Source organism: Neolamprologus multifasciatus, chromosome 23, assembly GCF_963576455.1.
Source record: "Neolamprologus multifasciatus chromosome 23, fNeoMul1.2, whole genome shotgun sequence".
Classification (NCBI taxonomy): Eukaryota; Metazoa; Chordata; class Actinopteri; order Cichliformes; family Cichlidae; genus Neolamprologus; species Neolamprologus multifasciatus.
This window is the reverse complement of record NC_140460.1, coordinates 35,815,035-35,829,820: the sequence shown is the minus strand read 5'-3', so window position 1 is coordinate 35,829,820 and position 14,786 is coordinate 35,815,035. Positions and strand designations below refer to the sequence as shown.

General features: G+C 43.2%; 2 protein-coding genes across 3 annotated transcripts in view; both read right to left on the bottom strand.

Annotated features, from left to right (window-relative positions):
* Nucleotides 1–305: 305 nt before the first annotated feature.
* On the bottom strand, nt 306–3,293 carry LOC146492082 (uncharacterized). Its single transcript, XM_085152290.1, has 6 exons — nt 2,900–3,293; nt 2,569–2,679; nt 2,268–2,398; nt 1,995–2,156; nt 1,625–1,851; nt 306–1,023 (listed from the first exon to the last, which is right to left on the bottom strand). Exons 1-6 carry the CDS (start codon nt 2,964–2,966, stop codon nt 921–923), a joined length of 801 nt encoding a protein of 266 aa, XP_085008416.1. The 5' UTR covers nt 2,967–3,293; the 3' UTR covers nt 306–920.
* A 2,342-nt stretch (nt 3,294–5,635) lies between these two features.
* Nucleotides 5,636–14,786, bottom strand: part of LOC146492081 (FERM and PDZ domain-containing protein 4-like) — a 94,049-nt gene continuing 84,898 nt past the window's right edge. For both annotated transcript variants that reach the window (XM_085150582.1, XM_085150583.1), the window contains exons 12-16: nt 14,594–14,683; nt 14,303–14,485; nt 14,018–14,156; nt 11,804–12,778; nt 5,636–10,003 (exon numbers count right to left, since the gene is read on the bottom strand). In XM_085150582.1, coding sequence (XP_085006708.1) covers nt 6,651–10,003; nt 11,804–12,778; nt 14,018–14,156; nt 14,303–14,485; nt 14,594–14,683 — 4,740 coding nt within the window. In that variant the 3' untranslated portion in view covers nt 5,636–6,650. The remainder of the gene's footprint in view (nt 10,004–11,803; nt 12,779–14,017; nt 14,157–14,302; nt 14,486–14,593; nt 14,684–14,786) is intronic.

Below are 14,786 nucleotides of genomic sequence, written 5' to 3'. Positions count from 1 at the left end.
ACTGTTTCCAATCAAGTAACTTTACAAACTGAACAATACAAATCAACTCTCTGAGCCTACAAGCCACAGCCTATGATCCATTTCAGATAAAACTGTGGGCATAGAAACAGAGAGGATGGAAATACCATTAGTCTATTGACAGTTTTCCTAAAAGTAAAACAAAAGAAAAAACAAAAAAAACCCCAAAAAACCCACACACTTAGAAACTAGCTACTACATGAAAACAGCACTGTCCTCAGATTCTCTAGTCGTTCACAGTGCTTGGCATGCATGCAAAGCACTCGCACAAAACAAAGACACATGAGTGCAGTTTAAAGAACGTCTTTAATTAAATTAGGAGTCTTATCAAAATTGTTCAAGTTTTCAGGACAAACAACAGTGCAATCATTGACAGATGAGTATCTGTACACACAAGACAGATTACTATAGTCTAAGACAAAGGCCACAGCTTCAAGTAAACAGTAACAAGAACATATATACACAACCCTGCAAACAACAAGCGGGGGAAATTTCATACTTTTTATATTTCAGCCGTCGACACAGATGAAACTATATGATGTCTAAAAGTATACAAACATTTTAACAGTAAGCACCAAGTGAATGCTTTTCAGAATGTAAATGCTCCTTCTCCATTTTCATATAGGCTGGTAATGTGTGAACAAAATGTTACATTAATTAATACTCTTAAAATAACACTTTCCATATGCTGTTAAAATGCCATTTTCAGCCATTTAGGAAGTGTTATTTATTACCCTTTGAAACCTGCATTATTCATTTTGCACTTGCCACCGTGTCCTTTGGAAGAATATTGTAGTGGTTTTACACAAACACTAATGTGTTCAATGTTTCTGGCCCATCACCACACATAAAGCACTTTTTTTGGTCATCCACAGTTCGCACTCTTTTGCCGGTTTCTCCTTTCATTTTGTATCCATGGACGAGTCATCGAGACATTCTATTATCCTCTGCAACTCCTGTATGCAGGGAACAATTGACTGGCTATACAGCTGCGCCATCTTCAGTCTAGAGACAAAGATTAGAGCCATCTGTTAGTTAGGGTTGATCGAAAAACATCAAGTCACACTTGCACTAATAACTCCCTGTTATATATTATTTTTTGCTCTAAAAATAATCTTAAATCTATAAATAAAAGCTTCTTGGCTGCCAAGTTTATTTAGAGTCTACACAGTGCCAACAGAACATTAGCAAATGTTAGCAACAACCTCAGAACACAAAGTGAAGCTCAACTCACTTTAGCTGCTAAAATGACTGACAGGCGTATGGAAGAAAGTGGAGAGGCAAACACATTCGTGATCTGTGAATTGGTGTTGTAAGGTGTGTAAACTTGCACTCAACAGGTGGCAGACTTCAGTAGGATGTCCATGATGCTTTGCTTAAACTTGATATTTAAGTCAATAGTTTGTTGCCAGCCCATCAGCAGAGAGGTTGCGAAAAGCCGTTGGTGTATATAAACACCACCCACATGCATGTACAAGTATTATGTACTAACCAAACTGAGGTGTTTATAGTGCAATCCTCTGGTGTAGCGCTGCCTAAACCTCACTACAAGGAAGGGGGCGGGTGGGTGCCGTGGCATCCCGCATCAGAGCAAAATGAGTGTTACCTTCTGAGCAGCTCGCGTCCTCTGTTGGGTTCGGGGGAATAGTGCTGGAGAGCGGTGAGGCTGTGAGCCGCAAGGATGCTGTAACACTGCTCTCGAAGGGCGTTGTGGCTCGCAGTGTCCCACTGCGGCAGCTCGCTGGTGTAACGCCACGCCATCAGTGAGTGCTCCAACACGGCGTCCCAATCTTTGTTCCTCAGCAGAACTTGGCCCCACTCCTGACACGAAACCTGAGGTGGAAGACGAGGTGTTTAATGTGACATAAATGTACTTAAGAATAGCAAAAGGAGATCTCCACTGGACACAAATAGCAGCCTTAAAGAACCTACTTTTAAAAGCCTAAAAAACACAACTGTACATGACAAAGACTCACTTTGAATGCCACCAGGTGAGGGTATGCCTTTCTGTAGCAGTGAGCGTCCCTGTTGGATCCAAACCGTGAGTAAGGTATGGACCTGTAAACATTGGCCTTCTTTAGCTGCAGGTCTTCCTGTAGATACTTCAGGTCTGATGCCATGACCCTGGGCTCTTGGCTCTAGGGTACAACAGGAATGCACGCCTTGTTAAGTTATGTCAATCGCAGCGTTTCTTCAAAAACACTGCCGCATTAGCTTTACTATAAGTTCAATTGTCCACTGATGAATACCTGTTCGACCAAGATGAGGGATCTAATGAGCTGCACAAGCTGCTGTTTGGAGAGCGGTGTGTGGTGCTCATCCATCTTCTCACACTGCTCCTCTAGCCTTCCTCTCCACGCCCCACCAACTGCCAAGTCCACTGCAAAACCAGGGAACACCAAGCCAAGTTAGCCCTTAACTCCCTTTTCATTATCAAGCGCGTTTTGTTTTTTGCCATGTAGCTTCCTATAAGGTCAGATCACAACATCAACCGCATATCAGCTCAGCAAGTATAGCTACAATTAATTTAAGGTTAACAGCGTAACTTACATGACTGCATACGCTTTGTGTTTGCGGCTGTGTTTCTTCCTCTTGGAAGTGGGGACGGGGTCGGGACCATACGTGAACTTAATATTTCCAAGTAGGACCTCCTCATTCGAGCTGTAAAGAATTTAATATTTTTAAGAGTTGCATTGTTAAAATATTTAACATAATTTTACACTCACAACATGATAAGAAACTACCAGAAATACATTATTTTTTTCAAATTTGGCGCTGTTATCGACACGTAGTGGGCGCGAGCGCCTCGATAGCTCGAGCAGGGTGGCGCCTCTCTCCAAACAACAAGTTACACATGTTAAATGAAAAGCTAAAAACTCACCGGCAATTTTGGGCTGTGGAGCAGGTATTTCCACCAAGGCCCGTCGTGGCTGGCACACAGCTGCCATTGCGACTTAAGGTTTATAACACTCGGGGGTTACAACCTGCTTCGGCCTGGGGCGCTTCTGTTAGCCGAAATTTAAACCCCACGGAGTGGCGAACAATAACTTCTCCACGCTGGTAGCAGTTTAAACTCGGCAGCCACGAGCTTGTTCCGAAGACGTCCTCGCAGTTCTTTGAGCTCTGCCTGAGTTTAACTTGCTACACAAAAAGTCCTCCTGTCAGGTAAACCTGATGAAACGGTGACAAAAAGACGCTTGTAACTTTTGGTTCTTTCACTTGCACACTAGTACAATGCTGAAGCGCGCGACACGAGTTACCGCGCGGGCGTGGTTTGTGGGATTCGCTGACCTGATTGGTTAGACGTCACGACATGCTCAGAACAGGCGCCCAGTATGCAAATGAAACATACTTCCCCGTCATGCACGTACTCTTCTCTACTTCTCTTTGGTTCTTGGGGAAAACATCACGTGAACGAACAGCCAGCTGTGGCTGAACCCAGAGCCCTTTAGGTAGTAAACTGCATGGCTTGAGACCCGCGTGCATGATACATCTCTGCCATGGACGGAGACAGGAAGTGCAGTATATATAGTATATGTGAGGCAATGCTTACTTGTAGGCCTGTAAGAAGCTTGCAGTTTTGAACATTTGATATGGGGATAGTTTTGCATGGCGACCCCGAACTTCAATTTGGTTGTTATTATTATTGGTATTTTTAAATGTCATATTTCTTCTCTTACACACAGACATAGGGTTACAGAGACTATAGTCCAAACAAAATAGGGGTTTTAAGGCTGACATCAATGCCGATATTTGGTGATTTAAAAATTGAATACTCCCATATATTGGCTGATTTTCTTTTTCTTTCCAATACACAAAACACAAGAAGATTTCCCGACTGTTCTTTATCTGTAGTTATTTACATACTGATCGCCTGGTTGTTGTTTTTGTAGTATTACAAACTTGTATTACCAACTATGAAGTTGCAGAGTGACCTCTGGTGGACAAATTATGCAACAATTGGGTCAACGCTCACCATATGTTTGACAACTGTCTCCTGTCTCTTCTTTACTTTTTAATTTCCATTTATGGGTCAGTACCGATAACACCAGCTGCTGCTATGGGGTTCTAATAGAGACACTTGGTTAGCAGAGATGTCTTCATTTAGGATTGTGTATGATTGTCAGAAGTAGTTAGATACTTAATTTATTATCTTACAGTTACAGTTACAAATCGCCAGATTTGTAGTTTTAAAACTAGCTAAACTATACTTGGATATCTTTTCATTTTAATGCTACTAGGCTGCTTTTGACCAAAGTCAAAGTGGACTAGAAGGATACTGCAGGCACATTAACCTGGGTTCTCAGCTGGAAGGTCCGTCTGTCTCAGCAGGATGAATCTATCTCTCCTCTTCTCCAAAAGTTGATTCTGTTCATCTGGATGTAGTGATTTCAGTGGGAGAAACGTTTCGTCACTCATCCAAGTGACTTCTTCAATCTCAGCTGACTTCAGGTTTCCCCAATCTTATAAACAGTACGTTTGCATAATGACTGAAACTAGTACCACTGAAGGAACAATGGGCTGGGAGGTCAGTTCCTTCATCATAATTATGCAAATTCTCATGACCATTGATCAACAACCGCTGATCAAAGCCCACTGATCAAAGCCCACTGATCAATGGCCATGAATACCATTCACAGAGAGTTGGGGAATGGCTGCAATCACAGCATTGTAAGATGGCAAAAGATGTACCCTTAGGCCCCCTCCTCGATTCAGAGATGGTCTTTCCCTTTTCACGTAAATGGCCTCCTTGACTCCCTGCTCAAACCAGTGTTCCTCCCTGGAACAGAATCAACTTTTGGAGATTTACTTACCTGGATGATTGAGCATGCATCAAGATATCACTCCTCTTCTTCTTCTTTTGGCTCCTCCCCTTAAGGGTAAACACAGCAAGCCATCTGCATCCATTCACCCTATCCCTAGCATCCTCTCCTGTCTGTACCAGTAGATTGTTGATGCATGTATGTCAAATTACCTGTAATATATAGCAATGCACTTTAACACCAAATCCATAGCTCTTCAACTGATATAAAGACTGAAATATTACTGTGAAAAGACAACTTAAAATTTCCACTGTGTGACAGAAATATCAGGAACACGAGTAGTTTTACACTAGACATTAGTTTAAATAGATCCACATTTCGCTGTCAGTTTAAAAAGGGGGGTATTTTAATATATCCCCCTTGCTGTTGATTTTAGGATGGCAAACTTTACAAAACAAATCACAGCATGATTGCATGGTGTAGTAACTCATTCAAACCAAAAATGCATGGAATAAGACAAGTTTTTCTGCAAAATATCTTTTAATAGGTTGGTGGGTTGCTGAAAAAAAGCAGTGATTTCTTCTTTGTTGAGAGACATAACCACATCTTGATACACAGCGCGGTGTAGTAAATCATTCACGCACAAAACTCATTCCAAAAGCGATGGTAATAAAAAAACAAACTAAAAAAGTAATCGGATATAATCCACACAGTGTGCTGAATCTGAAATACGCCTTTAAACTATAGGCATATTGCATAATATACATATATATATATATATATATATATATATATATATATATATATATATATATATATATATATATATATATATATATAAAATGTTTTATATATATGTTAAATAGCAATGTTTATTTGATGACATTTGATGTTGGGGGAAATTATATATCTCTTTTTTTAAATATATATATAACAAAATAATCTAAGTGGTAGAATACAAAGCGGTTGTGTGAATGAAGTGCAATGTTTAGTGTAACCTGTATGTTAAACACTTTTACTGAATTTTCCAGTCATCTTGTAAAATAAACAAAAACCAAAGAAAGAAAAACAAGCATCGTAATGTAATCAGTTAAAATCAGCTCACTGTTACACAGTCATTTTAGAGCATTTAAATATAACTATATCACTTCCTCACTGGACTGACAATGAAACTTGTGTTTTTAATTACATGTCTAGAGGTACATTTTCTTTTAAAATAAATACAGTTATTGTAAAACTGCCACTCGTGAACTGTCACCCCTAGCCCTGCACAGTATCAAAGCAAATTAACCCTCTCCAGGCAGGCATTGCTGATTTGCAACAGTTAAAAACTAACAACCTGATTACCCCACATACATATTTTATGAGTTTTTTTACTCAGACTTGGTTGTGCATTAGCAACAAAAAGTTTAATCTGAGCCTGAGAGGGTTAAACTGAAAATTCGATGGCTTCTTGAAACTGCTACAGTGAATTTGATAATTAATTATGTACATTATATACACATTTTCTAAATAACTTACATAATGCACACTTAAAAGGGTATAATTTCTATTAGGTACATATCATATTACAAAGGTCTGTGACAGTATGGCTTTGTAAATATGCATTACAATATTGTCATCAGAAAAAAAGCAAGAGCAGTCAGAGGACTCTTTAAGCATCTTATACATCTATTCATTGTAAATGTTATGTAACTTTAATGTTTAGTCTAACTCCTGCCTTTTGCTTTTTAAACTTTGATATGGAGACAGCTCTAAACCTTTATGAAAAATACATGACTCTTACAGCTGACTCAAAGACGACAAGACGCTTAAAGACATACTCCCGCTGACAGCAGAGGCCACACTATAAATTATAAGGAGTAGCCTCTACTTGCTAAGCAGCGTTTTAAGGGAGCGGGTGAGTGCGTTAGCAATGGCTGACATGGTACTAGAGTGGCGGACCAGGGCTTTCATGCTGTGCTCCCCTGGCGCTCCAACAGTGGCAGCCTCAGCTGCTTTGAGCAAACAGATATAGTTCATAACAACCTCGTCAACCTTTGCCACGACTTCTCTCTGTTGGTGTGAGGCTGAGGCTCCGAGTCCCCTAACCAGACACATGCAAGCTTCGCAGAGACAACAAAGCACCTGAAAGCTACAAGTCACGGCTAGCAGCATTTCCTCTGGACTGCTGTGGGCCTGTGCCATCCTCCGGCACGCCCGGCCTAATTCTTTTGACTCAACGGAGAGGAGCTGTTTATACTGTGATACATCCTGGTTAGGCATCTGGATGCCACGCTCACAGCGACCTATGCTGGATCTCACTAATGCGATGAGCTCGCTGGCATCACGGCGGGCATCAGTGAAGCCGGAAGGGAAACCGTACATGTGGTCTTTGAGGGCGTTGATTCGTGCCAGTCGGTCACTGAAGCTCATGTTATTAAGGACCTCGCCATACAGCTGCTCGCCAGCAGCATCCAGTGCGGAACCGCAGGGGAATATGGCTGAAGCAGCACCGTCATCCTTGAAATCAGGTCCACTGCGACTTCGTCTGGGCCTCTCCCATTCGATCTCATCCTCTTCGCCCTCACTCTTACGTTTAAAGAAACAGTAGCTGAAGGGCCCATTACATCTCCAGGGACTTGTGTCCAGTTTTTGAGAGCCCTTCATTTGTTTTGCATCTTTCTGCAATGGAAAAGCCACAGATGCCCTTCTACTGTCTACCCTACTGCCTGTGGACCAGCACGTGGTGTGGGAAGACACAGAGCCTTGGGAGTAGCTCTTGGAGAGCCTCTTCCTATTTGGCCTCCGCTGGACTTTGGTGTCACCTTGCGGGGGCAGAGACAGTGACAGGGGCTGCTGGCTCCGGCTTCGGGTGGGCTTCTCAAATAGAGCTTCAACACTACCAGAACTTGCAGTTACATTGCTAGAGCTCCGTTTAAGCTCCCGGCCCCGTTGCAGGCTACTGAAGGGATCTGTGTGTGGTAGCGTCGGGGTGACAGCCTGAATGTGGTTCTGACTCTGCCGGGACTGGACAGAATGATTGGGGTCCTGTGTGCATCCTGAGTTGCTGGAACTAGTGTTGACTTGAACAGGCTGGGAAAAAGAAGGAGGTGGTGGGGGAGGTGGTGGGGGAGGTGGATTCTGAAGATTGGGTGTTGGAGATGTAATGCAAGCTCTTGGACCAGCTGATGCCTGCCTGACAAAAGCTGAAGGGTGGTCTCCCCTTCCTAGTGAGATAGTGTTGAGGTCTGCTCTTTGACCACCGGGGGCAGCAGAGAAACAAAGAGAATCGTTAGGGCGGGACTGACGAACTGCATGCTTTGACTTCAGGTCTGATCTGAACCATTCCTCTGTGCTGCTAGCTTGGCTTCTTGATCGAGGTGGATGACGGCTAGTGGTACCTCCCCCCTCACGGTTTCCGCCTGTAGCAAGTCCTCCGTCGCGGCTGTTACAGCCCTCTCTCTTATAGAGAGACAGAAAGTGCTCTGGGTCCAGACCACTCCTCTCTATCTCACTTTCTAGGCCAGAAAAGGAGCTCCTCCTCTCAGAAGTAGCTTTCCTGAAATCTAAAGTCTCATTCCTTCTCTGAGCATGCATATCAGGACTTCTCTTGAGTTTGGTAGGAAGTGTTGCAGAATAGTATGACCGTGCATTTTTGTTTGCTGCCTGCATGGCAGCAGCATTAGGGTTAACTAAATTTGGGCTGAGGAATGGAGATGATATGGATGAAGGCATACACGGGCAGCGAGCGATGGTGTTCCCCCTATTTTTAACCATTTCAACAAGCTGGGGGTTGCTAGTAATAAAACGCCTTGTGTCCTTTTTAACTCCTCCTCCCATGCCCGCACTCTGCAACTTCCCTCCCTGATGCATCTGGCTGACTGTTAGATAGTTAATCAATTGCCTGTAGGCCTCGCTGCCTTCCTTCTGGTTCAGCCCTTTCAGACAGGCCTGTTGTTTAGCATGCTGATCATTCTGGAGTCGCTTGTTTCCTAAAGGGTCTTTATGCTTAGATGGTGTGGCTGAGGATGGCCGGCCCTGTTCTGACCCAGGGGAAGGTTGGTGAATATTGGGCAGCATTTTCCGAAGGAGGGCAGGATCTGCATGAGGGTGGAGGTCTTTTCCCTGAGTACTCTGGGCAGGGTTGGCAAAGGGGGTTCCGGGTTTGTTATCTTCGTAGTTTAACACCCTGAGTAACGAGGAGGAGGAACTAGAAAGCGGGTGCCTTTGCAGATGGTGGTGTTTTGATTCAATGGCACCAGGGCCAAGGGGTGAATCATTTGGGGTAGCACAAACGCTACTGTTCGTGCTGCCACCAGCATCCAGTGATGAGCACAGAGAGCCCTGCAGTGAACTGTGTGCTTCTCCTTGCAGATTTGAAATCCTTTTTGCTAGATGGTATTCACACAGCCGGGCTACACTCTGTTGTCTCGAAATGGGCTGATGGTCACTCTGTATGTCTGAGCCCTGGTCTGATCCCCCTGATCTAGATTTTTTGGTTGGGGATAGCAACGATGCTACAACTAGATGTTCATCTTGCTCAGCAGCTGAAGCTCCATTATCTGCATCACAGCCCCCCAAGTTAACAACATCTGAGAAGTGGTCAGTGATAACGGAGGAAGGGCGGGGACTTCTATGATGATCACGAGGGAGGCTGTTGACTCCATGGCTCTCGGCTACAGAGTTTTCTGCTAAAAAAGAATCCTGCCTTCTTTGGCTGTCTTCTCGTTCGCAGAATGAGGTGCGCTGGTCCAAGTCAAGATGGCTGCGGCTCCCAATGCTCTCTCCTCGATATCCTTCCCTTGTGCTGAAGGTGTTATACTTTCCGCTGGAGTCTGCTGATTTTTTATGGTGCTTGCCTCCTGGTGTGGTGGAGCTTGGGCGCTGAAGAGTGGCTGAGAGATTAGTCTGGGGCCTTACTTCTGAGCTGTCCGGCCGTGATGATGTGGTGCTTAACTGAGGGCTCCGTCTTGGAGGAACTGCTGGAGGATGAAGGTGTCGTGTTGGACTGCGAGGTTTCTTTTGTATTGTTCCTCCGGTAGTGGGGGAGACAGGAAATTCAGTTTTTTCTTCAAGTAAAGGTTGGTATCCTTCCCTTGTGGCCACCAGAAGACGCATGTGGCTCTCGCTCAGTCGGTGAGTAGCAGCTAGTTCAGAGATCTCAGTCATCTCTGAGGAGTTGGTCTCATTACCAGAGTCTGAGGATGACTCTGGACTAAAGCCATGAGATATATAAACACCTAGATGATAAGAGATACAAAGTTAAATGTAGATCATTCAATCTCAATTTAACTGCTGCTTTGACTGTTAGAGCTCTGAACATGTTTTTTTCCATAGCTTATAGTGAATCCCGTATTAACTTGTGAATCTACACCAAAACAATTTTGTGCAGAAGTAGCAGTTAATATGAAATCTTAGACAGTAGTGACAGAGAACCAAGCTAAACATATTGTTAATTCTATTTAGCAGGCACAATGCACAACACATGTACCAGATATGGCTAACAGCTAACTCTGCTCCATAGACCCTTAAACAGAGGCCCTGACTGGTAGGTAGCATTAAAAGTTAGCAATTAATTGTCATAAATCTAAATATGAAAGAAAAAAAAGCAAGCTAGTTTGCACTGATATATGATGTAAATAGATACATAGTGGTCAAAAAGTAAGGAAAATGGTTGAAGTAGTTTGATGTAGTAGCTAAAAGTATGGTTAAAAAAATAAAATGCAAGCTAAATATACAAGAAATTGACATAGATGTCTGAAAATAGGAATATGATTGATTTTTAATTTTTAAGCAAAGGTATGGCTAACTGTCGAAATACCTAGCTAAATGTCTTGAGAGCTTGAAAAAGAAGGCAACTGTACTTCTACAAGATGTTTCATCTCTCATCCAAGAACCTTTCTGAGTTCTATAAAATGGTGTAGAGTCTCAGGTATTTAACCCCTAGTGGGAGTTGTCCCCTTTGGAAGTAGTCCTGAGCACTGTAGATCATAGGTCATCACATGAGCTGAGGTATGAAAACGGGCACGAGTATCATCACATGGGGTTATGGGTGAAACCACTGCAAGACCTTGCCCCAATCCATCATGTGGCCTATGGAGGTCACTGAGGCAACATATTGGGGTCGCTGAAGGTTGACACTCCATCATTTTAAAGAACTAATGAAACTGTCCAGTTGTCTTCTTTTTCAAACTCTCAAGACTACTATGCCCTAGATGACTGGGAACCTAGACAGACATAACTAGATATTTGTTTTTGCCAACTGGTTAGGGAATATGCATTTTTCCTTAGTGACAGGTGGATGCCAAGAGGTCATTGATCAGTCTTTAGGCTTGTGTGACTAGGACTTTAGCAATAATTTTCTCAGAGACTGCCATTAACTTCCAGCAGCTCCTTGTGACCAGTTGAGAATATAAATTTTTTCCTCATAATCGGTGGTTTTCAGAGGGTTGGACCAGTCTTTAGACCTTTGCGACTGGGGTCTTACATGCTTGATCCCACAGTGTCATCATGGTTGTCATACATCCAAAATGGTGGGCAAGTTAATGTCACGTGGTCACTTGTCCGCAAAACCTAAATTAGCTAAATGTGTAGCCAGCAGTTGAAAGTGAGCTAAAACGAAAGATGAACATATGAAACTTTTAGCAACAAGTAATAGTTACACTTTTGAAAGTATCAGTAAACATAATTAACAGCTTAAATGGATGTTGAAGGTTAGGGTGGAACTGTAACTAAAACTAGTGGATTAATGTTTGAATTACTCCACTAGTTGCTACTCAATGTTGACCAAGCTAGTAGTTATGGATAATGATTTAGGCAGTTTATAGACCATAACTGCTAAATATGTAATTGTTAAGACTAAATTGTAAGCTGAAAGGAAATGAGGAAATGAGTTTAAAGTCCATCTGACAGAGCTAGGGAGGGAGAATTTAAGACGATGAAAAGTTGGTAACCACTGGCTCAGTCTAAGTAAAAGTGCTGTAAAGTCAGTGCTAAATAAAGGCATAAACATTACTGTGCTGCATTAGTATTCAACAGACCTGGATTGTTACCGCTGGGTGGTGGCGGCGGTGGAGGCTTCTGTTCAGAGACCGAGAGAGCTTGCAGCGCTTGCAGTGTATTCATAACCGCATTTTCCAGTCCTCTCTCCCCTCCCCTGCTCCCTTCCCCCTCCCCATGCGTTGGAATGGCATCGATTAGTGAAACCGGAATATCATCATTTTCACGTGTGCTTAGAGGCCTTCCCTCGGGTGCAACGTCCTCATCCAAACCGTCGCGAAAGCCTGGTGGTGGTGCTGCGATTGCAAGGTTGAGCGTCTGCAGCAGGGTGTCGTCTTCATCATCATCAACACCATCATCGCCCTCGGGAGGAGGCAGCGACGTCAGGTCGATAATGTCGTCCGTAGAACCGGAAAGTGTGAGAAAGGTAGCTTTGCCGGCTGCTGTGGGTAGGCCCTCCCCTTGGATACCATCATGTGTCTCATCACCCACTGGCGTCCCCCCAGTGGAATCTTCTTCACAAGAATCCTCATCTGGATCGCTTGTATTGCCACGATAAACTAGTTCCCTTAGCTCATCACTACTTTCCTCGCTTATGATGTTACTATAGACGTGCTGAAATGGCTCTCTGTCCTGTTGCTGAAAGTATGTGTTGTTGTGCAAGTAGGGCGGTCCGTAGTTGGGTACCTCCGGGCTCTCTAACAGTCTTTCATAGCGTAAGTTCTTAAATTTATTGAGGGGTGGGTTCCCCTCAAAAATAAATGACACTTTGGCGCTCCGAGGTGAGTCTTGAGTTTTGTGTCTGGTAGCTGGAGGCAGAGGAGGGGGCAACGGACTCCTTCGGTTCTCAAGGTCTCTGTCAGGGTTTGGTGGTTCGTGGAAGTAAGGAGAAATGCTGTTTTCCCTTTGCCCATTGTCTGAGTACTCAGAGTCTCTGCTGTAGATCTCTACTTGACCAGGCTCCTCATTGTCCCCAAAAGATGTGCTGTAAGGCCACTCCAGGACACGTTCTTGACCTGCAAGGAACACAAGATTTTATCACTTTACCTGTTTTGTATTTGATTTTGATTCAACTTTAAAGACTTGTTTCAGTTAAGCACTCTATTTCAAAGCAGATTTTATGCAGCACTGTAAAACGTCAATTTTTAAATGTGTGACCTCGCAACAAGTTTTCATAGTTTCATGTGGAGTACTTTTCCAGAGCATCAACATCTACTACTCAAGTGAAACTTTAGATATCCACCAATTTGTCCTAAACAGATGGCTTGTAATCCATATTATGTCACATACATAGGACAGGGCTGGGCCATATCATACCATACCATATCATATTCACGGTAATACCGGTATAATGTTAGGCGATAAGAAAATGAAATATCGCAATGGAATATGGGTAAAACGCGCTTGCGCAGTGCCTTTGTTTTCATACGCACATGGCAGAAAAAGCATGGCGGCGACGGAGAATGGGAAGGGCGGAAGCGGTTCGTTGAATGAAACAGATGAACCATATTGGTTTGTTAAAATGATGCAACTTCAGTGGTGTGGAACTGGTTTGGCTTTCGTCCGTCAGATACACACCAAAGCACAATTTTTGGTAGAGCATGCAAGCAGGCCGTTGTTATTACCGTATTTTTCGGAAAATAAGTTGTTCTTAAAATCCTTTGATTTTCTGAAAAAATCGACAGTGCCCCTTATAATTCTTATGTATGAATTCTGGTTGTGCTTACTGACCTTGAACCGATTTATGGTACACGGCGCTCAAAAATCTGTAAAAAAATGTTTTAGTACGACTTTGCTAAGCTACGAAGCTGCACCGCTTGATGGATTGTCGGAGCATTACAGCTACCGTAGTCGGGAACCTTGCGGAGTGATACGTACTGTGCTTCAACATAATATTACCGTATCGTGTGTGTATAACCTCTTTTTAAGTTTTGTGGATATTATACATGGTTATGCTGAGGATATGTCGGCCCATTTTCACTGGAAAGGCCTTTTGGTTAAACTGCCAGCAAGAAATTTGCATTTTCACTGTTAAATTTTTATGTAGCTTTAATGCACATAAAAAAAACAGCTGCTTGTTTTTTTGTTGTTGTTTTTTTGTTTTGCACTAATAAAGTTGCGGAGTTGCAAAGTATTGTGTCTAGTGTCAATTATATCGTCAGTTATAACGTTATTGCAAATTTTCAAATCTATATCGTGATAAATATTTTTGGCCATATTGTCCTGCCCTACACACAGACATGGATCATACTTACTAAGGTCATCCACTCCTGTGCTATTGCAGTGGGCCATGCTGAAAATAGATCTTCTCGAGTCCACTAGGAGGCGATAGTATCCTGCTGTTAGACAAGCCAGGTTCATTGCATCACTTGACTCCATGATCAGTGTGATGGGCTGTGAAAACAAAAAAGGGAGGATGTGCAGAAAAAAATAGTTAAGGAAAACAACAGATGCTAAAATTAATGGAAGGCATTTTTTTTGGGGGGGGGGGGGGGGGGGGGGACGACTTGTTTTCAAAGACAACTATGCTCTCCTCTCACCCTGACGTCCAGAACATGCAGTTCCAGCCGGACATTGGTCTCATCCTCAGTGAGGATCTCTATGCGATTCACATGGCTGAAGTCAGCCAATAGGGCCACCAGGTTTGTGCGGGCATTGATGACGTGGCTGATGCCGTAACGTGGGCCCACTAACAGCGTCACCTCTGTCTGTTTTTCACCTTGCTGCGTATTTCAAAACAAACAAACAAATTAAAATCAGCGAAAAGCTCAAGAAGAACTCACATTTACTCTCAAACGTTTCACATGGCTTCCTGGATCAAATGGGCTTACCAACAGTATTGATTTGAACTCCCTCCCTCCAAAGAGTCTGAGTTCACTGAGGTACCTCAGGTAATGCACCTTGGCCTGCAAAGCGGTCAACTGTGCAGAGAGGAGCAAGGACATTAGTAAGAATCTGAAAAGGAAATAGCTTTCACCACAAGCAAATGCAATTTGTCTTCTAATGTCAGGATGTAAAGCACTC

Coding starts and splice junctions, on each gene's coding strand:
- LOC146492082 (XM_085152290.1), bottom strand. CDS start 2,966: ATGGCAGCTGTGTGCCAGCCACGACGGGCCTTGGTGGAAATACCTGCT. Junction 2,680..2,899: donor TCCACAGCCCAAAATTGCCG/GTGAGTTTTTAG, acceptor AATTCTTTACAG/CTCGAATGAGGAGGTCCTAC. Junction 2,399..2,568: donor CACAAAGCGTATGCAGTCAT/GTAAGTTACGCT, acceptor CTGGTTTTGCAG/TGGACTTGGCAGTTGGTGGG.